This window comes from Convolutriloba macropyga, unplaced genomic scaffold (genome assembly GCF_964194025.1).
Source record: "Convolutriloba macropyga unplaced genomic scaffold, txConMacr16.3 SCAFFOLD_969, whole genome shotgun sequence".
Lineage (NCBI taxonomy): Eukaryota > Metazoa > Xenacoelomorpha > Acoela > Convolutidae > Convolutriloba > Convolutriloba macropyga.
Window position 1 is genome coordinate 45,942 of NW_027452361.1, and position 26,264 is coordinate 72,205.

At 36.1% G+C, this 26,264-nt stretch overlaps 1 protein-coding gene across 1 annotated transcript; it reads right to left on the reverse strand.

Moving 5' to 3' along the window:
• Window positions 1–336: 336 nt before the first annotated feature.
• Window positions 337–12,340, reverse strand: LOC142357421 (uncharacterized). The gene is made up of 6 exons (XM_075409059.1): window positions 12,076–12,340; window positions 11,266–11,438; window positions 10,625–10,870; window positions 3,692–4,037; window positions 1,082–1,180; window positions 337–866 (listed from the first exon to the last, which is right to left on the reverse strand). The coding sequence occupies exons 1-6, from the start codon at window positions 12,331–12,333 to the stop codon at window positions 537–539; spliced, it is 1,452 nt and encodes a 483-aa protein (XP_075265174.1). The 5' UTR covers window positions 12,334–12,340; the 3' UTR covers window positions 337–536.
• Between the last annotated feature and the right edge of the window lie 13,924 nt (window positions 12,341–26,264).

Below are 26,264 nucleotides of genomic sequence, written 5' to 3' on the forward strand. Positions count from 1 at the left end.
CTTAAGCGATGAAAAACAATTCATGATTTAAATTTTTTTCGCCGTATTCATTGCATTGAGCGCAACTCTCATTTTTTTACTCAAATTCACCGCAAATCTTAGATCTTTTAGCGATTTTTAGCGTTGACACCTCGACCCGGGTACCAGTTTTGATCGTATAATACTGTCATTATCCATCAAATATGACGTTGATTTTTTAAATTTACTATTTGTTCGAACTATTGTATGTCTGCTTCTAAATTCTGAATCTTTCGCCCGCAGTGACATCCGTCAGTAATGAAGTACAAAAAACTGATTTTTGGAAATTTCAGATAACTTTATTTATGGCGTGTCACATCATTTGATATATTAATACTTGCAATGACATAGCTAGTACGCTGTTTCGTTTTAGCTGGTTTCTTAATGAGAATTTTTAAATTCACAAAATTTAAGCACGCATATTAATTCTATACAGGAATAAGAGAATAGAACATTTTGAACACATTGAAGTATGTATATTTGGAGTAACTATTTGCGCTAATGACATTCGCACATACCTATACATCTGGATTTCTACCTTTTTCTTGTTCTTCTATGAAAGCTATTAAGTCCTCCCTTTTGCACCTACGGAATACATCTTTCAAAGTAGACACTCTCTGAGTTGTCCTAGCATTCAATTGTTTCCAATGATTGAAGCAACACAGCATTGCGTCCAGTCTAGAGTTCGGGAAGTCCATCTCTTTCATCACTATGAAATCGTAGTCTAGTTTCAGATAAATAAAAATCTTTTTCCAGTCAGTATTCAGTTTAGTCACTAGGTCGTAAGAAAACTGATCATCCAGAATGTCAAATGATTCTTTTGCTGCCGGAGACTTTTCTTTCGCATCCTAAAAAATAGAGTGGCGTTGTTCGACAGAACGCGTGAAATAACAAAACATGTGAAAATTAAATTGTTTCTTGCCTCTTTAGAGTCTGAACTTTTGAGAAATAAATGCCCAAATTGAGTTAAATTTCAGAGAGACGATGTAAACAATTAAGATAAGGGCTTATATTAATAATGAAAAGCAAGAACGGAAAGTAATACTGAAATAACTGATAGTACATTAGATGTTGCATTGACTTGTGAAGTGTCATTTTTGGGTTCGTAGGTCACAGCCATCCACGTAAAAGACCATATCTTGGCTTCTGTGAAGTACACGTCCTGAAACAGATTTCGCAAACAATACGCAAAAATATGCACAATTTATTGTACTACAGATCAATGCAAAATGTAGTGCAAAATTTGCTTTATAATTTGCAAATGATACCAAAAAGAAGAAAAACATATACCTTAAGCATTTAATTAAATTTCAAGCATCCTCTGTTTTTTATTCAACTTTTGAATGCATTTCTTATCTATTGAACTGTCATCAGTCCCGATATACAATCTATATATTTCTTCTCTATTTGATTCTGATCCTTACCACCTAGTTGTGAATGAAGCTCATTTCTTTTCGTCGAAAAAGAGCCTTGTCATTGAACTTTATTAAATGTTTGACCCAATTTAACTCAACTCATCCTTTCTCAGATTTTGTAGTGAACATAGTAACATACTAAATTGAAAAACCAGCTTGCAAGAACTCAAAATATGCATTACGTCGCCAATCCTATATATCAGCCTTGTCCGCGTTTGCGAACATGAATAACGACGTTTTGTCACAACTTACCTCATAGAAAAAACAGTGTTTGATCGTGAACATAAAATTTGCGGACAATTCCTGCAAAATTTCATCACTGCAAAATATCCCAACTTTATGTCAACACTGTCCGCAATTTGTGAGTAGGGGTATCGCCATCAATGCATATTATTTATATTCAAATCTTTGAAGGATTAAAACTGAAATTACTCCTCACTTCATTTTGATAAAAAGTACTATTTATATCCCACTTTTCAATCAGTTCCATATACCCTGACGGGTTAAACGTCAAATTATCCCTCACTGGTTACATAAAATTTGAACTCCTAATTTCAGTTCAAAATGTTGATGGATTAAAATTACAAATACCCCTCACTGCATTTTGAAGAAATACTAATTATATCCCACTTTTTCTCCTTTATTCAGCTGTATAAGCCTTAAGCAGAATTTGTTTACCTTGGCGTGGATTTTATTGACATCAATTTGACATCAAAATTAGTGACAGAGCTCCTTCGGCCTTGCTCGCTTGTCATCAAATTCCCCAATCATGGACATCAGTGACAAATATTCACAATTTTGAGCAAAATTGAAATACTTTTGCTTACTGTCACTGTTGTCCGCGAAAGCCTATAAAACCTATTCTTAAGCTAAAGAAATTGAGAAAACCCGCGCCTAAATAAAACTGAAAACCCTGTACAGTCTTTTTTCCTCATGAAAACAAGCGCACGTGATAGCCTTGTACGAGAAACGTACCAAGAGGACTGACAATGATCCAGCTCCATCTAAATTACTCCTTGATTCTCCTTAATCTTAGAAACCATTGTGAAAAATGACTATTAAACTATACCTTAAAAATCTTTTGAAGAGAAGCAAAAGTTGATTCAGATTTAGGAAAAACTACTAGGTCATCTACTCCCTTTTGAATCATCACTAATATTGTTCAGAGCTCGCCAGGAGTAAAAATGATTGAAAAAATTTACGCCACAGCTGCTTTTTTCGGCTTTTAAAAAATTTGACTCAGTGAAGTACAAACTATTAAAAACAATTTTAAAGGATCTGATTTCTCTAGAAGTCTCACAATCTAATCAGAATGATCTTCAATAACGGAAGTCAATCTGTTGTCTTCCAAGACTCTATGTTGGATCAACTGATACGGCACTGAAGTGTGCCGCAGGAGCGCTTTTTAAAATTAAAAATATCAACGACATGTTCAAAACTGTTAATTAGGCAAACGAGCTCATGCGCTATGCCGGCAGTAGGGTCTATTTAACTTTTGATGCCTGTGTTTACAAGAAGGACAACGTGAGACGAGTAAAAACAAACTAATTGAGTAAAACATTAGACAACAATTTACTATGAATACATCGAAAACTGAATTCATTATCAAAAGTTCCTAAAATTTCTTGAATTTATTATTAACAGTTCTTAATAATTGTACATTAGTAATTAGGCTGCTATTAAAGTCGGAAAACAGAAGTCAATGCTCGAAATTAGAAGTCAATATTCGAGAAGAAATGTCCAAAGTCAAATCAGATTTGCTTCAGCTGGAAAATAATTCGTAAAAAACCAGAATACCGATACTCTCCTTCGGATCATAAAAATTGGTAGAATACCAATACTCCTCTACGAGTCAGAACAATAGTAAAATAGTTATGACGAGCAGAAACGATTCATGAATCATTCTGTAGCACAGTATTAATTAAAACACTCACGTGCACATTTCAAAATGCCAAAATTCTGCATTGCCAGAAGTTAAAATGCCAGAAGTTCCTACTAAGCCAGAACTTAACTTCCGTTGACTTTCATTTTAAAACGTGCGCGTTTGTTGTTTCAAACATGGTGTTGTGACTCTGCAGAAGTCACCTCGATCTTCTGACTTCGCGGTTCTCGATAAACGCCAAAAGTTCTCAGAGACTTCAACCAGAGTCACGTAACCATTACTTCCTCTAAGTGTCAACCTGTAGAGAAAACAGTAATGAAGAGCAGAAACGATTGTTGAATGATTCTATAACACAGTATTAAATGAGAGCTCTAACGTTTATGTTGTATTTGGGGTGTTTGTATTGGACGTTGGCTCTAACAGGCACAGCAGACGACCATTCTCCGCTTGTCAGATCAGGGCGTGTTTTAAATCTCACTCGCGTCTCATCGTCGACCCTCTTTCTCTGAGGCATACAGACAAGCAGCGGCCATTTCGGTTCCTTATGCCCCAAATTTGTCAGCAACACGAGATAACTGATAACTTCCCCATTGGATGATGCGGGTCCCAGAACACTCTGTGCGTCGAACACTTTTTTCAAGTCATACTTTGTTTTCACAGGGGATATGACTTCTTGTGGACCTCGCAGAAGACAAGCGAGTAAGTTGTCAGTTCTCGGAATCCTGAATTGAATTAATTGTGATCAAAGGTGGCTAATATTAGGCAAGAGAACCTAAGCAACCATTTCAGAGTATATTGGCAAGGAGTTATACAGCACCAAAACTACGAGATGAGACAAAGGTTGAAGTCGCCGAAAAACTTGTTGATCAGATAACACTCGAGATTGGAATGACCTGATCATATAATAATAATAAATAAAAAATTAGTTCTCGAGTTTATTCCATTGCTTGCATTTATAAATTTACAAACAACAAAACAAAACCCGAAAGGACATCAAAAGGTCACTAGACCTGTCAAGTGATGCCTTTTAATTCTTCTCAAAGTCTACTTATTTGTTAATTCAAACCCTCTCAAATCACATTTTACCCTGGTAATACCATTTTCCAATCAAATTTAAAAACCCCTAAAAAATGTTTAATAAGAAGACCAATTTTATAAAAAAAATGCAGCTCGCTTTATTCCTGACCAAAAAAGATTAACAAAAAATCTGTTATCTATAATAAATGAGTCTCTAAAACAATGTAAAAAGTTTGCTAAATCCTGTGCACTAAATGAGCATAGTTTTTGAACAATACTTTTATCCATTTTAGTCAAAACATTATATAAGCGTCTTAATCTGTTTATGAGTGACTTGTTTCTTTGCTATGTTTGCAAAAATTTTGTTTTGACTAGATGAGTTCTTTTATTTTTTTGGATATTCTCTTCAATTAATTCAGGAAATGGGTTATTTAATATTTTGCTTGGATGTTCATGGCGGAGAACTCTTGACAGTAATATTATCAGTTCATATATGTGTAACTCTTTAACAGAAAACAACTTGTGTTTACATCGCAGTTCGTCGATGCTTAGGAATCTCCTACCTGAAAATAGAAACGACAAATTCTGCTCGTCTAACGCTGCCACTCTAATTTTGGAAGATTGCTTTTATTGGCCACTCCATACAACAAAACCCCGTACTGTAATACTGGTTGAACGTAAACTTTGCATAATCGGAATAGTTTGTGTCTTTTGAAAAATTTTTTATACTGATAGATGGCCGCTGTTAATGAATTCATCCGACGACCTATTTTCTCAATGCGTGATTTGAAGCTCAGTTTAATATCTATGTATACACCCAAGTACTTAATGTGGTCGACAAATTCGATGTTGTAATCATGGATTTTTATTTCAGGTGTCTCATTAGTAGCACAAAAACCTATAGCCTTGCATTTATCTCTATTTATTGCTAACTTATTTGATTCCACCCAAACTTACACATTTTCTATTGTATCATTAATTCCGTCATCCACCTTTCCGTAAATATTTGTATCATCAGCAAACATAGTTACATTACAGTTTGTGCAAAAAGCAGGCAGATCGTTTACGTAAATCAAGAAAAGAAATGGCCTTAAAACAGAACCTTGTGGTAAACCGCAAAAAATGCTTTCAAAGGATGATTGTGCTTGCTAACTGAAACACATTGTTGTGTGTTGGTCAAATATGAATTAAGAATGTCATAAATTTTTCCCCTCAAACCATACGCAGAACATTTTTGGAGCAAAATTTCATGACTCACAGTATCAAAAGCTTTCGATAAATCAATAAAAACTCCATAGTAACTTTCTTTCGAACACAAAGAAATTCTCATTGTTTCAACAACCTCCGACACAGCATCAATTGTGTTTTTTTTGCCTGATATCCAAACTTTGCCTTGTTTATTACTGAGTACTTGGACAAAAAGGAAAGGAGCTTTTTCTGTAGACTTTTCTCAACAGTTTTTGAAATAACTGGGAGCAGTGATATTGGTCTATAATTACCGAACTCCTTTACGTTACCATTTTTATACAGAGGTATAATATTGGCAATTTTCCGAGTGCTAGGGAAATTGCCGTCGTCAAAGCAACGATTAATTATTTTTGCAAATGTTTCACACACGCTTGGATTGATGAACTTAATCACTTGATTTGAAATTTTAAGTAAATCAGAGGAAGTTTTTTTGGGCATTTGCTTGATAACGTCGAAAACTTCTTTTGCTATGACGTTAGTTAAGAACATGGAATTTTCTAACCTCTGAGCCGGCTTAGATCTGACGGCAGAATACAACTTTCAGATAGTTTCTTTCCTATTTCAACAAAATACTTATTGATTTCATCAGCATTCAGATTGTCAATGTTTTTTTATTTTCGTTCCCTTAATATCGTCTATTATTGAAAATAAACTTTTTTTTGTTTGCCTTCTCTTCAATTTTTTGTTCGTAAAACTCAGATTATTATATTACGCAGATTATTATATTTTTCTCTATTTTCGACAGAGTGTTCGTTCTTCAGTCTTTGGTAGGCTTCAAGCTTTTTAGGACTGAGATTTTTGATCTGGTTATTCAACCAAGGCTTTTGAACCTGTTTTAATTTTTCGTTAGTGTGCTTTTTGAACTGTTGCAAGGGTACATGACGATCCAACTCCTCGTTTATTGCCCTCATTAAATCAGTAAAACTGAAATCTAAATCAGAAGATCGATATAGTTTATTTCTCGTCCCCAGTTTTTTGCAATACTGTAATTTAAATCTAACCCGAGTTCCATATTTTGAAGTTTTTTAGGGGCCTAAAAAGAGATTTTTCGTTTGGTTTTTCCCGATCAATCCTTGCTTCCCTGCAGCTCAATTCTACTCCTCTGTGGTCAAAGATCATTGTATCCCTCACATTTACGGAGGCTTCAAAATTCGCGAAAAAAAATCAATGTATGTTGCCGTACAAGAAGTGACTCTTGTCGGTTCTGATCTATTCTTTATTTGCAGTCCTGTACAAGAGAAAAAATCCAAAACCTTATCAATTTTGTTCGTTTGTTCAATCACATTTAAATTGAAATCACCACAAAAAACCTGCAAACTCTCCGGTTTGATAGTGAACTTATACAGGTGCTCTTGACAAACGTTTGTATACTCATCTATACCATAATTTGGAGTTTTATAACCAACAGTTATCACTTTTTCATTTTGATATCCTTACAACGCAACTGTCAATAATTGTACGTGTTCATTGTTTGTTATTGCTTTAATTTGAACTTTGATGCCTTTCCGAATGAAAAATCCTACACCTCCACCTCTTTTTTCTCTGTCACTTCTCAACAACTGGCCATATCCATTCAACTGGTCAGCATTTTGGAAAGTATACTTGTTGCACCAGGTTTCTGTTAATGCAATCACATCAGGTTTTGCTTTCTCTTGCTTTATAAATTGATCTAGCTCATTAAAATTTCTATGAATTGATCTTAAATTTTGAAGTAATATTCTAAAAGTCATATTTGTCCAAGAAGTATTCTGACAAAATTGCAGCCATAAACCATTGTTTTTTTTCTATTTGTCTTGTTCCGATTCAGTTTTTCCTGCTGCCGCGGAATCGCAGTACAGAACAGAAAAGCATTTATTGAGTCAAATGTTTTGTTGTTGAAAAAAGGATTGAACAAGTTTAGAGGATTATAAGAGGACTTAAAAGAGACTTAAAAGAGACTAAAGCCGCGGAAATCGCTGTACTTCAGACTAAATTGTTTTCTGAGCCAAAGTTCTATTAGTGACACAACAATTTTTTAAAGTTCACTCAGTTTGCAACAGGTCGCGGAATTCGCAGTGCCTGATGCAAATTTTTGTTTATGAAGAAGTAAAAAGAAAAACAAATTTATATAATATATGATTAAAATAATGCCTGAAGCCCCGGAAATCGCAGAACCTCATGCAGTAAATTTTGAAAAAAAACAAAAACCAAAAGTACGGAAGAGCTCAAACAGATAAAATAAGCTAAATAGAAAAAACTAAGAAAATTTAGTTAAAAATTAACTTTTAATTTTTCTTATCCTTTCTTCAACTTTGAGAAGTAAGTTTATCTGAAACTTGTATCAAAAACACAAATCATTTTGCACACATATGTTGTGCCTTCAATACTTAAGACGGTAATTATTATTGGCCTTATTATTATTATTATTAATAATTATTATTAAGAAGACGGTAATTATTATTGGCCTCAAACAAAAATTTTTCACTCATTGTCAAATTAGGTGGAACCAGTAATTTTCGCTAGAGTTTTAATTAGCAGAAAAGAACTTTAGCTCAAGAAACAGTAAATTGACACTAATTTGATCATACTAGCAGCATCCGTTCAAGCAGAAATTTACGTTATCAATTTAATAACTTCACGTAACACATTACCTGAAGATTTTTGTACAATTGCTCTCCAACTGGAACACCTCATTAAGCGAAGTCGCAAATTGAACATTTTGCTTTCAATGAATTACTTAAGTCACAAAAACGTTTTCTCTCTGAGTTGCCTTTTTGCCAAAGCAAACAAGATAAAAGGAAACTGCCGATGGCATAAAGGCAATGCGCAGTTGTTTCTGAACATTGCTTTTCTTATTGCGATGATGCTGATAAGAAAGCAAAATTTTCTGGTGCAAAGAGCAATTTGGCATTTTTGCAAGTTTTCAGGTATTTTTTTTTCATTTTTTCCCTCAGATTTATATTTGCCCCATGGTATATTGAACAAAGATTCCTTTAGCTCAAATCTAGTATTTCAAATACTATAGGTCTGGTAGTGGCAAGCAATCTTGCTTTGAATATGGATTTCCGAGGAGGCTTGAGGTCTAAATAAGAACTTAACAACAAAAGCAAAACAATTTTTTACAGCCCCATTACTTTAAAAAATTAACAAAACTGAAATAGTATTCAGTTGTTTTCTTTCTCAACCCAAACTAGGTAAATCAGATATTTGATATTTCGCTCCCAGCAGTATGTTGAATCGCTTAAACATTGAAAAAGATTAGTCAGATTCTTTTCTGGAATTCCGAGAAGAGATAGTTCAAAACTGCTAAGTAAAAATTGTTTTATTTCTCTCCTCTCTCTCCCTAGAGCAATTTCTTTTTTTTTTAAGTTTGTTTGTTTTGAAAAGATGAAAAACTTGCGCTGATTTTTACCAAGACAAAAGAAAAGGAGAAAATAGCTATCAGTGTTTGAACACCTGTTCTAAATTTAAATCTTTTTCCTTCAGTTTCCCCAGTTCAAAGAAACCAGTCGCAGCCTGTTGCAAATCTCTGCGCCACAAAAATCAATTCTTCACATTTTTTAAGTCACTGATGTCACAGATGTCAGTTCTAAGTTCTCCATCAATTAGATAAAAATTAAGATATTGCAATGTCAAATAAATTTGAAAGAAAGATGATGTGCGCGACAGAAGCTAGCTCTGATCAGACCAACTAGGGTCTGCAAAGTCTAATCAGGGCACCATTTGCACGGTATGATCAGAGCACTACACATAGTTTGATCAAAACCATGCCCAGATTCTGAATAGTTTTATCATAGCGTGCTCTAGCCTCTGTATAGTTTCGTTGTATTATCTGGGTTGTCTGACCAGAGCTCTTTTCAGAGTGTCTACGGTCTGATCATGATCTCTTCCAGTGTCTGTGAAATCTGTTCAAAATTTCCAAGTGAGAAAACGGCCAGTTCCCCAACAAAGAAGACAGTTAACCCCTGAGGGGACTGTTTTTTTGTTGAAAAACAATTCTGAATTTTACTTGAAGAACATGGGACTTCTTTTACTTGAAGAACTGGCACCACACAAAAGACTATGATTTGGTTATGCCGTTGAGTTGAAATTCTTTGGTGGATTGAAACAATTTTTTTTTACTGAACAACACAAAAACCACTCACAAAATGACGTCTATTTTTCTGAAAACAATAAATTATACCGAGGATTTAAGCTACTACAACGATTAAAAGTATCAGTCGGGGGTACCCCCCTTGCACGACGCAAGTTAGCTTGGCACCTGCAATGCACAACCCAAGTAGATCTGGCAGTACAATAAGAGACCCATGTTGGTCTGATCAGAGCCCATTTCGTTCTGGGTGGTCTGGTAAGCCCTGTGCGCGACGCAATTCAGTCTGATCACAGCTGGCTAGTGTCGCACACGTCATCCTGTGGAGTATTGGAAGAGAGCATCCTGCGGTCCTTCTCCGCGGATTCGACCGTTAGATAATTTATTTGACTATGGATCCCTTGTTTAGTGACTAAAAATGATTGATTGACCTTCAAATACTCTTGTACTTCTGATATCATGCATCGATTAGTAAAAAATATATTTGCAAAAGATTATTTTTTCGGGGCATTTGTAATAATTGTTACTATTAATTTACGACCTTTTCTATATACAGTTTTTGCTCATCAAGCATTTCATCTCAATTTTTCTGTTTCCACAGACCGAATGAAAGTCCTCAGGCCCCTATCAATAAGCTCATCAAAAAATATATACGAGAACAATCTATGTCCATTTTTTGCTCGTATAATCAATTTTCGGATCTTCATGTCACAGGGTTCCCTGCATGAACTTTCAACAAAACATGAAACAAACATACGATGTCCATTTTTTTTACAAAATCTTGAACACAAAATTTGCCATGTAATTTAAAAATTAGGTCAAGCGAAAAGGCATTTAAGAAACTAATTTGTCTAGATATAGACAAAACCCAGTTGGAGTCTTATTATTTATCTAATCTATAAAAGTTTTTGTGCTATTTGAAACTACAAAGGTAATTGACGCTACAAACCATAAAGGAATTGGATGTATTTGTACCTTTGCATGGGCCACTCTGATGATGGGTTGATATCATTGAGCTGGGCTAGAGCTGCTTCTGCATCTTTCTTCCGGTCATTCAATTGTCGTTGCTGCTCCAACATCTGCCACTCGGCTTTCCTCAGCTCCTTGAAACTCTTCTGAGAAGCCTCAAAGTCAGCCTCAGTGGACTCCTTTGTCAGGTTGCTCATCTCTTTAGCCACCTCCTCCTTTATCGCGTGAACTTTTTTAATCTCCTCGTCCGATCTAGACAAAATCAAGCGTGTTGCTTTGACATACTTCTGTCTGCCAGATGTTACTTTAGCAGTGAAGTCACGAAAATTAGAAAAATGATCAAATTTATAGTATATGAAGTACACGCATTGCGACCAGATTCTGATCAGTGTTCAGAAAACTTGTTAGCTGAAGCGGAATGAAAATTTCAAAAATGGGTTGAATGGTTTACGTTGATGGTTTTCGATTAATGGCTTTATGAAAGCACAGGAAATTGTCTGTAGTTTAGAGCTCCCGAAACGTACCCAACTAGATTTACATCTAACATGGCAATCCCGATTTAGCGTGATCTTTAGACACCGTCTAACGTAAAATTAGACTTAATTAGTGTCACAATATACTAATTTGATTCAATGCAAGTTTCTCACTTATCGATTGCGGACTCCAATGAGCGAATCTTCTCCTTGGTCTCTTTGATCTGCACCTGGACCTCCTTGTATTCCTTCCATTTATGCTCCTCAATCTTGTCCTCAATTGCCTTCACACGATCATAACACTCTTCTATCATTCTCTCCAGATTAGAGGCATCGCGCTCTGTTATCTAAAAGACAAACTTCTCACATGGCCATCTCTTGGGTAGCATGCATCGGGTATTTTGTCATGCCTCGCAGGCATCTTATTGCAGAGCTTGAACCAAATCGGAGAGGGAGAATTTTCCCTCAATTGCAAGAACTATTCACGCCCTATCTTTAATACATGGGATAAAATACTGTGCATCAATGTTTAAGTTAGATTAAATTAGTCAATAACCGGAATTGATTAGGATTTTAAAATCAATTAGTCTGGACTATTATTTAGCTCTGACGTCGATTGCGTCCAGACTCCGTTTCACATGGAGAAAACTCGACTCATGACTCATACTAATTACTCTCATCTTATATCGTAGCCGTTTTCATGTCCTCACTTATTTGATGATATAACAATGAATTTTTAATCCCAAACTTATCGCGCATGTAACTTCTCATTGACTAAAGTTTCCGGAGTAAAAAAACTGCACAACTATTAGAACCATAATTGTTTGTACAATCTATTCGTACGGATATACTGTCCGCTGCAGTTAACATACAATCAGTTGTTGAAAGGCAAAAAAGGAATGCATTAGAAACAAATTCTGCATGGGCTCTGGTTAAAAAAATTTGATCAAGACTGTTCAGAGTCGACTGATTAGCGTCACTAACTCTGAAGAATTCTTTCGATTCTTTATTCAGCGCAATAATATCTGCAGCTGTATGCGCAGCAGCTGCTTCCCGCTCTTCTTTCTCCTGATCCACCAATTTCGACAGATCGCCACTAATTTGCTGGCACTTGACATTTGCAGCGATGTTGGCATCCAAGGTGGCACTCAGTAGACTAGTAACGGAATCTTCAGTGCCTTCATCTTCAAGCATGCCAGTTGAAGGTGTTGATCCAACAATTTGTTCCTTAATGAAGGTCATTTTCTCCCGCATGTCGACTAAAAGTAAGAAAAGTGGTCATATTTCAAACACCTCGTGGGCGGGGATGAAGAATCAAAAGTTTTAAAAATTAATAGAATAAAATTTAGTTGAATAAATTTAGTAGCGCAGTAAAATTTAGTTGAAAAAATCTCGCAAAACTATGCAATTGTACAACTTTTAAAAGTTTTTGAGGAGCTTTCAGAGTAGTATATAGAGGGACCGAGCTGCCCGGGGGGGGGGGGGTGGTGACCCCCATGTTTTAAGATAGGCTATAGCGATTTCAAATCATTTTGCTCACCATTGTATTATCGCAGCCATGTATAAAGATAGGTAATAGATTTTACATGTATTAACATTAGAGTTATGGGAACAACGTATAAAGATAGGTAATAGATTTTACATGCATTAACATTAGAGTGATGAGAACAACGTATAAAGATACGTAATAGATTTTACTTGTATTACATGTATTAAGATTTGATTTTTGACCATAATGTATCAAGATAGGTAATAGATTTTACATGTATTGACATTAGAGTGATGAGAACAACGTATAAAGATGTGTAATAGATTTTACATGTATTAACATTTGATTTTGACAATAATGTACAAAGATAGGTAATAGATTTTACACGTATCAAGATTTGAAACAAGACACCAGCCAATTAGGATAGGTAATAGGTCTCATGTATAAGATTTCTCATTAAATTTTGCATCCCAAAATAAGAATAAGCTAACAGATAGCAAATTGGAAAATGAAGCTGTGTTATTATATCTACCAAGCTGTAAGCTGAGCGTAGCTATAATGCGGTGCTCTTGGTTTTTTTTCGTCGTCTATTTTCGTTTTACATTTCTTCTAGAACATTCTGTCTCGTCACTGTTTAAGCGGTTTTTTTCACGCTTGATTTCAAGCTTTCTGCGCGACCTAAACTGCGCGTATTCAGAAGTCCTCTGTTGCTAAATCAAAACTGATTGTAAGAAGAAAGATTGTAACGTCCGGACAGGCTAGTGGTTAAGGCAACGGGCTGTTGATCAGGAGGTCGGTGGTTCGAACCTCGGCAGTGGAACATTTTTCGCACCCAAAAGCATCCTCCTTTGAATTAAACTTTTTATGCAACGCCGATAACTTTTATCAACTCACTTCTGTATCATTTTCGATCTTTATTCTACGGCACGCAAGGGGTCCATATTATCATCCAGGGTCGCAAGGGGTCCATATTAGCAGTATTTTCATCCAGGGTTGTCTACAGATCTTGTCAACACTTTGAGAAATGAGTCAGAAAAATTTTAGATGCTCAGTTTGAACTTTAAAAACCCGGTTCAGGTTTCTCTTCAAGAATGATTACTTTAAACAGTGGACTCATCTACTTGACAAAACTGTATCACAATCACATGTTCATAAGCGTACAATTAAATTAAATGGTTAAAATGTATGAAAAACAAATCAGAAAGTTTAGATCATCAAAGGTGTCGTATGAATTCCATCTCCATCCACAATTCGTTTTCGATAGAAAAACGAGAGTCCTTTTTTAGTTTGCTCATAGGTTAGAATTTAGTGATTCATAGTTCTGAATCCTCTGTTAGTTGAGGCTATATTCACTGCATCATCCAGAACTCGTCTGTACTTCTGTAAAGGTCCATCACTGTTTTCTTCCAGAACACTCTTGCTGAGTCCTTTGCTGCTGAACTTAGTTTTGTTCGTTACTGAATTATAGCAACAATACGTTTTGCTACATAAACATAGCATTTCAGTACATCGGAACTCCTCCTTGAATAATCCAGGCTCACGCTTGTCATGTTTTACATGTTTATCGCAACAAGTTCTCGGAAAAAATTACTTGCACTATTAGCATGGAAAACATCTGTACTGTCATTACCTCTCATCTCATTCCAAATTCTTCTCATTTCTGGTTTAATGCACTTATAGAGATTTTCATGAGCCAGTGCCAGATACAAAGAATCAGTGTCCATTTCAAGCTCCCCAAATTTCTGAACATCACAGAACTTGTCAAAGAAGTTGTAGTAAAGCTCCAGCATTCTCGCATTCTCAGTTTAGCATACTGTAAGATAAAGAATCCAACAATTATTGGTTCACGATGCTCAACAGTGATTTTCACAAGCTCAACCTCATATATATCTGTCGAAACGCTGTTCAATCTTCTAAAAAGACGGTTATTAATAGCTTTATGCGTCTTTTCATCGTTAAGATATAGAGTTTCTGTGTGCCGACTTCGATCCATAATCTGATAACCAAACGAGCTGTTTCCAAGTAATTTCATAGTTTCAGCAACAATGCTAGAGTCCGGATTTTCATCACCTTCTCGCCTTGCATCAACAACAGATTGTACGAAACCGTTGAAACATTTTTGCGGGGTATACTCAACGAATCTGTGGATTTTGGTACAGCGTAGACCCAGCTTCAAATAAAACTTTAATAATGGTGTTATGACTATTCCATTGTTTAATTTGTAACTCCAAATCAACATTCGTTGAGATTTTAAAAATAACGCGTCTTTTTCAGCATATTCCAGCATGAAATTACCTATATTCTCTCTTCCAACATCACAGTTTTTGAAAATTCGAGGAAAGTTTGCAAATCGTTCACAAAGCTCCTCAGGAACTCCTAAATCGCATTGAAAATATCCGAATAATTTATCTTCATGTATCCGCGTCAACAGTGTCTCTTTGCTCAACAAAGGTAACTTGTAGGGGAAATTTCTTCTAATGTGGTTCTTCAACATGAAGTTCTCCTGAACATGATCCCACCATTCACACTCTCGCATCTCTATAACTTTATATACTTTCTTTTCTAGGTAAAGCTTTCGTAACTTATCGGATTCACGTTTCCGGATACCAAACTCAAATTCAGCCTCATTAAGATTTGGTTGAGTTTCCCTACAGGGACAGAAATGGTAGTAGCATCCAAGAGCTTCAAAAATCGTTTGGCAATGACCACAGAAGCCATCCACAGTAAAAAAAATCATTTTTTTCTGTTTTCCAGTCGTATAGAAAATCTCAATAGTACATTCGGGTCTGGTTGCCTGATAGAAAGATATTACCATGTTCTCAAACTTCCTGAATATGTTTTGACGAGCTTTGAACTTTTGAAGATCGCTATCAAACTCCCATCTAGTGTAGAGTCCAGTTGGCGTCGCTTGGCACATGGAGAAAGGATACAATTGACTAGCATCTATTCCAACTATTGTTTTACAGATATTGTTTGACCTCCGGATGAACGTTTTGTCTACAACAGCTTTCCTCGTAAACACTATTGATGGACCACCAGTCATTTCACTTCGTATTTTCTCATGCAAGTCTTTGTCAGCTTCGATGAAAGGGTAAAACTTTCTATCAGTTGATTGATGAAGACAGATATTTGCCAAATTGGGTAGTGTACACCCAAGCTTTAATATATCAATGTTCTGATCGTGATAAAATTTCATCATTTTTTTCATTGCTTGCAAAATTGGTACAACATCTTTGTTGTTATACCAGCAAAGGAAATCACGAAAAATTGTCATTTTCTCCATCTTCCACAACTTTTCAAGGAGAGAATAATTCTCTTTTCCAGATAAAGGTTTCTCTTTCAAACCCAGTTCTCGGAGAACATCTAATTCCTCTTTTCCAGATTCCGTCATTTTCTTGAACTGACTGAAGTCCTTCTCCAAAGGATTTAGATTTTTCAGTTTGCTGAAGAAGGAGTCATAGGGTGGAAGAGGATTGCAGTCAAGTTTCGTAAACGAATCGAACCATTCATATGGGAAATAAATTTTTGTCTCCTCAGATTGATATGCTTTCAGAAAACAATCCAGAGATGTTGCTCCAGCAAGAAAGTTCAAAATATCGAGAAACTGAATATCACCGAATTCGAAAGAAATAAATTGATTGGCCTTTTTGATTAGCGTAGGTTTAATAGCTCTATCGTTAAGGAGATGGGGAATAAAATACGCTTTGATTAAATTTAGGTCATATTTTCCACTGTTGAATCCAAAAACTGGTAAAATGTCAACATAATTGTTGAAATGACGCTGGAGATCATGGAGTTGCTTTTGCTGGATTCGTGAAAAGCTTTTAGTTGCATTACTATCATCTTTTTCACTACTGATGTTTGGTTGAGTTTCGGAAATAATTTGCAGTCTGGAGAAAACATCACTCAACCTAATTTTGATCTCTGCTTCCGCCGTCAGGAACTTGGGTCTCGCTTTGTTTTTTGCTGCTAACGTTTCCAGTTGAGCTACAAAGGATATGATAAGACGATTAGGATCGTTTTCGCATAAGAAAGCTGTTTCGTCCAACAAACTTGAAGAGAATGATACCGATACAGGTATATGAGTACCAATCCATGATGTTGTCAGTGTGTTATTGGTTTCCACTGATTGAACACATATTGCTTCGAAGTCGAAGACGACAAAATTTCTGAAGAGTGTATAATCCTCTGGATAAGTGATTGAGAAGTTGTCGAGCTTCTCAAATAGTGTTTCCCGCAACGAATAAACACCCCGCGGATAGATATTCTTCACTCGTTCTTTGCAAGTTTTCAAATGCCGGTTGAAATGACCTGAATGGTTGAAAAACACATCACAGCTGGGACAACGAAACTTCTTGAAGAATTTGTTGATATCATTAACATAACAGATATGATTGTTGTATCGAAGCAGTTTAATGTTTTCATCATATCGTTCAACGCTGCGTCGTACAAGTTCACCGATAATTTCACCATCTTCAATGTCAAAATCATAGGTGAAAATGTTTTGTTTGATTTGTTCTTCAATTATTGGAATTTTATCAAAGGAAACACCTGTGAAACTTTCAGGGTCGCAACCGCTTGCAGTAACAAAATTATGAAAAATTTTTATTGCCTGTAGTTCCACACCTACTGATCCAAATAATTGAATAGCAATTGAACGGAACAAACACAAATTATCGTTATACGGTTCATCGTGTCCATTTGAAAGCAGACAATTTACTTCAGGTTCCTTAATATCGGCTCTGGAAGAGGCGAATCAGTGCAACCCATAGGTATATTCGTAAGAAGCGCTGCAAAGATAGTAACATTTGTAATTACTGTGAATCGCCATTTTGAGTTTTGGCGTTCCTGTGTACATGTTTCAATCAAGTCAAGTTTCTCAATTTCGTTCTGGATGTTTAATAAATCGTTTTTATTGCTTAGAAGAAAATCTCGGTCCAGCAGTAAGTTATTTTCATGCGGATAATAATATCGGTAATTGTTTGTCTCTATATTTTGCCACAGAAATCCTAAAGCTAGGTTAATTTTTGCAGCACAGTTGAGGTTTGCAAAAACTTCATCAAGTTTTTTATTGATCTCCTTGGTGTCCAAATCAGATAAACTGAAGTTGAAAACTTCCTGTCTGCCGTGCTCAGCATGCATATCTTCAAGTAAATGCTGACATGCTGCCAGTTCTTCCTTCAATGATTCGCTATCGTTATCAACTTTCTGCATAATCTCACGAACACGGTTTGTACTTGAGGACCCCATTTTTGTGCTAGCTTGATGTAATTTTTTGCGATGAAGTTGAAGTGAGTAGAAACTTGGGAACTGTTTCTGACAGACAACACACTTGTTCAGTGTATTACGAATTTTTGCTCCGTGAGCCTTCGCAATATGGTATGACAATTCTGCAGCATTTTTTGTCGCAAAATTACAATTCTTTTTCTTACAGTAAAGCGTGCCCATCATACATGTCTTCCTGTGACGAGCAATATGGGCCTTTACAACAGATTTTCCACATTTTTCACAGTTGATGGGTAGATTTCGATCTTTTGCAGGCATTTTGTTATAACTGGGTAAGTTCAACTATGGAAGAAGCAAAGAGATTTTTAAATTTTTGTCGGAAGGAAATGTCAACTGAACCGTAAAATATGGATAAACAAGTGTCTCTCAACTCTGCGGAAATTAAAAGTGTATTCATGACTACATGCGAACAATGAAGTTGAAATTTCTTTGTTACTAAAAATAGATTTTATTTCAAGTCGTCAGCCAATCACAGCAAAGTTTGCAGAACTGCTTATGGGAAATTGCGACAGCCATTTTTCGTGTACAGAACTTCGGTAAAATCCGACAGCCCTGATTTGTTTACTTAATGTCTAGACAGAATGTGTTCACAAGCAGTTAAAACAACCAAAAGTTTACCTCAGGTTAAAGATTGTAGAACTTCGGGAAAATTCAACAGCTTTGATTCAATTGCGGTGCTTCGGAAAAACCAGACAGCTTTGATCTCTTTACTTATTGTCTAGATAGAATTTGTTAACAAGCAATTAAAATAACAAAAAACTTAAAGAATTTTCACCTTAGAACGACCTTGAAAATTTGTTTACACAGTGTCCTCAACTAAAACCCACTAATTCATAGAGGTAAACCACCAGTTGTTCGCTCAGTTTAATCTCTTACTATGGTTGAGGCTGTGTACGAAAGCAGTCCTAAAAACTTCAAAAAGTTTCGAAAACGATTTAAATACACTATTTGCGACACAGAACCAAAACTGCAAGATTCTGGAATAGAAAATTATGCGTACGGTCATCATTCATCTTTGAGTGTAATTGATGATTGTTCCTTTGGTTCCAGCCATTGGCATCTTATTTTTGAGAGTACAAGTTTGGAAGATAATATTGTTTTTTCTCCGTATGCTCCTGTTCCGATACCTTGTCTCGTGACCTGTTTCAAATTTCTTATTTTGCCTACTGAGAAAAACTTTGTTACATTTGGTGCTATTGTTTCTCGCTTACATATTGCCGTGGAGTATTTGTCAAAATCAAATCAACTTTCAATAAACAAAATTAAAAAACAACTCCCATCACCTGTTCGTGAAAAAGTGCTTTCAACAATTACTACAACTTCTAACAAGCGTCCTTCCCCAATTCGTGACGTGACTATAAAACGGTTTTGTCAACTTATGCTCGGTGAACATTCATCTACTCTCTATCAGATTATGGATATTATTTTGAGTGGACAAGGGAGTTTTGTACAAGAGACTTCAGACTATTTAATAAACTTCCAATTCTGTGAAAATTCTAGTGTTTAAAAAAGTGTTTTAGCAGAAAAATTTAATTCAATTTTACTCCATATGTTTTACAAATGCTAGCAATTGCAATTCATTTACATCTGGTACAAAAGAAAATTTACTGCTATAAAAATAGTGCGCAATATAGATACAAAATAAACCACACAGTTGTGAGTCTGCTGATTGCAGTGGGGATTGAATATCTCTTCTGTGCTCCATAACATCCATCATCATATGCAAATCAGTACATTGCTGTAAACGGGCGAAAATATCTTTTTAGGTAGTCAGAGGTAGTGCTAACGGATCTGCAAAGTATAGTACGGGGTATGGGTAGCGTTTGGCAAGCATCACCCAATGCGTTCCAAAAGAGTCAGCTCGTGATGCGTTTACAATTATAAAACTGTTAACAGGTAAATTTAATGGATAATTGTCAGCGGCATAAACACCTCGAAATTTGTATTTGAGATGCTTGCTCTTTTGAACTTGAATATAAATTTGATCTTCATCCATTAGTATGCGTTCATAGGCAGAATATTTTTGGATACGTTTCTTGCAGAGTCAATATACACCGTAGATGATTTTTCGCCGAGGAAAAAAACTTCAACGTTATTTGTTAAAGCTGTATCAAATTTTAGCTCGACCGATATAGACGAATTTGTTAGTTCAGGATGAATAAAATCATGTGTGGCTTCTTGCGTACTAATCAGGTCGAAAACCATTATAAATTGGTTTGAAAATTCACTCAATGGTATTCCATGACCGTTTTCTACATAAGCTAATGCGCTCATTGAATTGTAATACAAACGCTTGTTGACAATTGTTGACATTGGTGTACCGGCTGTAGCGAAACCGTTTTGGACACTGTAATCTCACGCAGCCCAAATTTTCGATAGTTGAAGGGATTTACTGTGTTAGTTCCATTGAAAGCATCACCAGCACACAATGCAATTATAAGTCGTCTTATGGGTTCTTTTGTAAAAATATCTTCGTGCTTCCAACTTTGCTGCCCCATTGTTGCAAGAAAAGTTTTTGTTATCACTTCATTGTATCGATATATTGCAGGTGTTCTCAAAAGTGTTTTCTCAATGCCTCCGACTACGTTGTCTGATACAGTCATCTTTCTAACAAATAAGTTTGCTTCATCAATTTTTACTTTGTAGTTTTTGCCAGCTGCTTCACTTATAGTGGCAAAATCATCTTGTGACCTTCGGAAAGAAATTCTCAGGGTAACTCCGCTTACTAGTTGTTTTTCGCACGAGAAAAAATCAACAGCTAGTTTTCCATAAAGGGTAATTTGAGCTGATTCTCTCGCAGCCTGCTTTCTTGCATCTTTTAATGCATTAGCAATTGCGCTGGGGTTTGCTTCATACTCATAACCTTGACACTTTAACCAAGTCTTCTTTGCATCTGTCCCGTGCGAGAATTCTGTTTCTATGAAATTTTTGTGAGCATAGTGTCCATTGGCAGAAGAGATTTTTATTCCATTTGCAGAAACAGTGCAGTCAGCAAATAGGGAATGAAGGACATTATTCACAAAAAATGCGGAATCAGTATTAGCGGGATCACCTGCGTCATATTGTAAATCAGTTCCATCGACATTTTGTATTCGGCATTTGATTTCTAAATAAATTTTTTGCAAGTCTATGAAATTGTTGCGATCACGTACCACTTCAAATTCAAGTGACGATCCGGAGGGAGAATAAAGTGGTCCAGTTTTTTGTTCAAATGATTGATCAAAGGTAACAAGCAAAGGCGGTTTTTCAAATAAGTCCAATGAGCTGTGAGTGGCTTCGGAAGGTATTACAGTATTAGTTCGCATTTCTGACTCGAGAGAAAAAATCCAGTCGACTCCTTCTTGGCTGTGGTTTTCGAGAAATGATTTTTTTAGAGGAACGTTTTTTGTACAGTCGAGATTTAGCAAAGTGTTGTCTTCGACGTCTAATAGCTTGCCGGCCTCGTGTTTTCCGTGAATGGAGAGAACCACCAATTTGTTTGCGGGCTGTTTTTGCAACCGTGCTTTTCAACGCCTGCTTTGCCGACTTTCGTTTCGTTGCTACTTCAACCAACTCAGGTGCACCCTGCACTAAAAGCTCTCAACCAATTCTTTTGGCAGCCGGCCATATAAACTTTCTTGCCAATGGTAGAGCAACTCTTCCAATACCTGCAGCGAGAGCTCCAAAGCCACTTCCTCTTTGACGATAATGACCGGAGAAATGTGGCATTGACTGTGAAGCTTGGTCGCTGTAGTAAGCTTCCATTTCACTTGATTTTTTGAAACTTTAAGCCTACTATCACTTTTCCTGTACCATTAAATGGAATAAGTTTTCCGGCTTCGTTCCTCAACTCCACTTTAATGTTTTGAATATTGTTAGAAAGTATGGGCTTGTAATCCAGAATTGTAAATGTCTTGTGATGAATAGGTGTAACAGTGTTTATGCTGCCGTTTCCTAAACGCCTTTCGGTCTCAATGATTTTAATTAAAGGAGCTCTCACGTCTCCAATAATTTGTTATTCTATAACGTCTATGTAGACAAATATTAATTGTGAGCCACAGGTTATATCAACTGGAAAATCACTTTGGTGTCTTTTGAGAGTTTTGTGTGATTTGTATCCAATATGAATGTATCCATCATGCGAGTTGTCTCTTATACCCTTGAAGCCGAGAATACTTGGAACTTCTTCGTTTTCAAATGAAAAACCCTCATTCGCTCCGAATTGTAAAACCAATTTATGAGTAATTTTGTCACAAGTAAAATCAAATTGTTTAAACTGAGCAATTCGCCTGAGTTCATCCATTAGTTGATCCAAGCTACTGTAAATGCCTTTGCGAATTTTTCTGAGGTGTCCACTGCGATTATTTGAGGCGTCGAGTTCCACTCCCGAGTTTTTATAAACGACTAACCCGTTTGAATTGACGTTGTTGATGTTTGATGGGAAGGATATTGAAGATAAAGCTACTTGCCATTCTCCATCCAAAATAAGTGGTTGAGATAACTGGTTACGGAATTTTGCCTTTGTGTTTTCACCAAAAACTTCCATTGATGCGTTGGATATTAGGTCGATTGTGAATTCTTTTGCGGGATTCATTTTATTCGTCTGCAGTAACTAACACGTTACTTGGACTAATTCCGGCTCATAAAATTTACCTTCAATTATAACGTTGTTTGCATCTATAAGATTGTACGTTGGTGGACTCACGGTAGCAATTTTGAATATCGTAAAAACTTCGTCTGTATAATTTTGTTTATAACCTTTTCTGAATTTTTCGTCGTGCTTTGCAAACTGTTTAACTTGATAGGAAGTAATTCTCCCAGAGGCTGGTTGGTTTGATTTCTTTTTCTGCCTCTTCAAAGTTTCTCTGGTCGTTGTCAGAAGCTTTTGTTTTCTTTCGCTGGGAATTTGAAGCATCTTCTTTGTCCGACTCATATTCCAAAAATTGCAGTCTCTTTTCAGATGATAAATTTAGAAACTTTTTGGCGTATGCGTTACAAGTCAAAGGCGAACCAATATCGAGATGCGTTAATACACTGAATTGTTCGAAAGATAGTTTGCAAGTGGTTTGCTGTAGATTGTAAAGAAACGTAGCAGCAAGAACTTCTGTATTTGTACCTTTAATAAGCAATCTCTTTGATGAGTCCAAGGAAACAGAATCTGATTCCTCTATTATGTCCAGTATTGTATTCGCTCTTTCAAACTTTATCCCGTTCAAGATTCTAATATCATTCAGCACTCCTTTTTTGATAGTCGATGTGTTGTCTGTCGTAAATGATTTCGCCATAGACTCGTTTATTGTACTTCTATCATCCACTGAAGCGTCAGTTTGTTGTTCTGTATCCTGTTGCGAGGCAGAAAGAGCTGATGGTGACTTGTTTCTCTGGAGAAGTGATATTTGCTTGGCTGGATTGTGAATATTTTTGTTGCTGAGTAATTGAGAGACATGAGGTTGTTCTCTTGTATACATCTGTTTAGGTCTTAATACAAACTCTTCAGTATGCATTTTGTTCTAGATATTCAATGCAGGGTAATACTATGAGTTAAATGAGATTGTTGCCCGAGGGAGATTGAATTATTTTTAACCGTTCAGTTTTCCCTACTTTCCTGTTCGAAAGTTGACGCAGAGTTTTTTCAAATTTTTTTAGTTCTTTTTTATTGACTGGAACAACTCCAGAGAGTACGTTCATCACACAATCACTCAGAAACCAAATGAAGTCGCCGTCTTTAAGTAACTCGGATTCAATGTTGGAGTTCTTGTTTGTGCTATTTGCCCATTGCTTCAGCATAAGCAAATGTTTCTTTTTCATTCGTAATTGGTGTAACAACGGCTTCCTCCGAAGGAAAGTAAAAAATTGAAGGATTAGGTCCAAAAATATGTGACGCAAATCGTAAACCCTGACTGGTTTTGGGATCGAGATCAATAATAAAATGTCCAAAGGGCTCCGCAGTTGCTAGTTTGTATGCTTCTTTTATCAGTTGGAGACAATTCAACTGTTTTCCAAGATATTCAATTTGTTGAATGTCACGAAGCGACTTGAATAATATTATGTGAGATTATATCATCATAGATAAGCAGACAATGCGATAGATTTTTTGTTATATCAAAGCAATAGTATTTTAGAAACTCAATACCTGGTAAAAATTGTTGCATATCTTTGAAAAGTGGTTGGAACTCTTTGTAAAAATAATAAATTTTCTCAAAACGTGGATAAAAGGTCGAACCTTTTAGCATCCGAAACAAGCTTGGTCCTACAATTGACATGAATACCCTGTCATGTGTAGGAATAACTTTGTTCATAATTTGGGATTAGGTAAAATGTGACCAACTAAACTCGATAAGAGAGCAGTCCAAATTGATTTCTCTTCACAGCTTTCTGATAATAGAAAGAGCATAGAGAAGCAAAGAATGACCATTAAGACAATGATACTAACTTGAACAAAAAATATTACTTCGGACCTTGGCACTGTTGAATTTGAACAACAACGCCAAGGGGGCCTCTCCTTGTTGTTAACATCAAGGACTAAATTACTGATACCGGCGTCAGCCTCGTCTTTTTGATTCATTGGAGAAAAATAATTAATTGAAAAGTGAATTGAAACAAGGATCAAAAAAATGTTAAGTTTTTGAATTATTTACTGTGCAACTGTTTCATGTACCAGAACTCAAACAAATTGAAACCTTTAATATGACTTTTTATCTCTAGTTTATAACAGACGGTTGATGAGTCATTTTCCTCGAACGATGGTTGATTGAAGACTTTTTCAACTTCGGGGTGCTGAAAGACATATAACCGCAACTCATTCGGCATCTCATTAACAGATAGCTCAAGTTCTGGTGGTGTTTTTTTCAATCTAAAATGAGGAAATTTTTTGTCCGCCCATTGCTTCCAACGTGGGATTCGCTGCTCTTTGGGGGACTGCATATGCTTCTGGTTTGTATTGTTCATAGCCATAATTGAACTGATTCCGATGTTCTCGAGCTCTTTGTTTATTTTTTACGTACAGTTGGAAGTAATAGAAATTATTTATCGCGGGCAGGAAAGCCCTAAAGCTGTCTAGCTCGTCGGGAGAAAGAGTAATGGTTGCAAAATAACGTTTTGCTGCTGCGCTATAAAGCGAGTTGTAACGCGGTTGTTGTGCTGTGTTTGGCTTACTGTTGAGATAGTTCGCTCGGTTCTGATGATCACTTGAAAAATTATTCTGTATTGGTGGAGAGGGATCCTGAACTCTGTTGAATATTACAATCGGCTGATCGTCAAGTGGAGTCAAGCAAGTAAATATCTTCAAGTTGTTTGACAGATAGGTTGTTAAAGTTGCCGTGTCTTCTCTGTGCATCACTTTGTGTCCACTAAGAAAATATTCTTGCTTTACGTTCTGCGCAGTGATTTGATAATTGATCGTTTGTTGAACGAAAGTTTGAATGAAGATAACAGGAGGGAACTTTTTCTTCTGATATGATCTCTGAGATTCGGGGGGCAATTTAGATCTTCCAGATTATAAACAGTTTTTTGTAAAAGCTTACTGAGGAGCTCACACTTTTCAATGCCTTTGGCAAAAAAGTTTTTCCGTGTGAATCGTAAACTGAAACTCAGACAGATTGTTTTCAAATCACAGTAAAGTATATCACCTTCGTCCCAATCAAGACCGTGTAGGTTATTGGTTAGCCAAATAACAGTTTGTCTATCGTGTGCGGGTAAATCAACGAATTTAAGCGGCGGTTTGAAAAACATTGTATCGTCGTAACTGGAACACAAACTGAGTTCTTTTATAATGAATCCAAGTGACTTGAGTTTGAAACCTTCGAGATCGAGGACAATAATATTTGTGGTTTTGCTGCCAAAATTTTCTAGCATTCTAATTCACGACACAATTGTGAATGGAAAACTTTCACTGATAGAATGAATAATATTCCTGTCAGGTGTCCAAAAAGACAATTGTTTACTGGTGAGTAACGGAAAGCGTAAACATATCCAGGGCCTTTGTTTCGGCAATCTTTTATAAATCCAGCGGCGTCATGCAATGCAGCATGAAGTCGTAGCACTTTGCTCCGTTTCAATAAAGGATCTAGTCTTGAATTATCAATTCCAATGAAACCACCATAGGGTCTAAATTTATGTGCTATTTCTCCGTCAACGTCTGGATCTAACAAAGAGCAAGCAGCTACGAAATATAATTGTCGATAAGATATGTGTGTATAATTTATGTTACCTCTAAGTGATAAAACTTTCTCATGAATGAGCTTGATGTCTTTTGTTCCTATTGTATTCATTATTCACTGTTTACTGAACGTGTGCGTTTAGAGTTTTTGTTTATAAATCTTTCAATTTTGATTGGTTGTCAACTTGAAAAATAAATCAAGCACTGTGATTGGTCAATTTGTTTTGGAAAGTTTTTTGACCCTGAACATATTTGGGCATG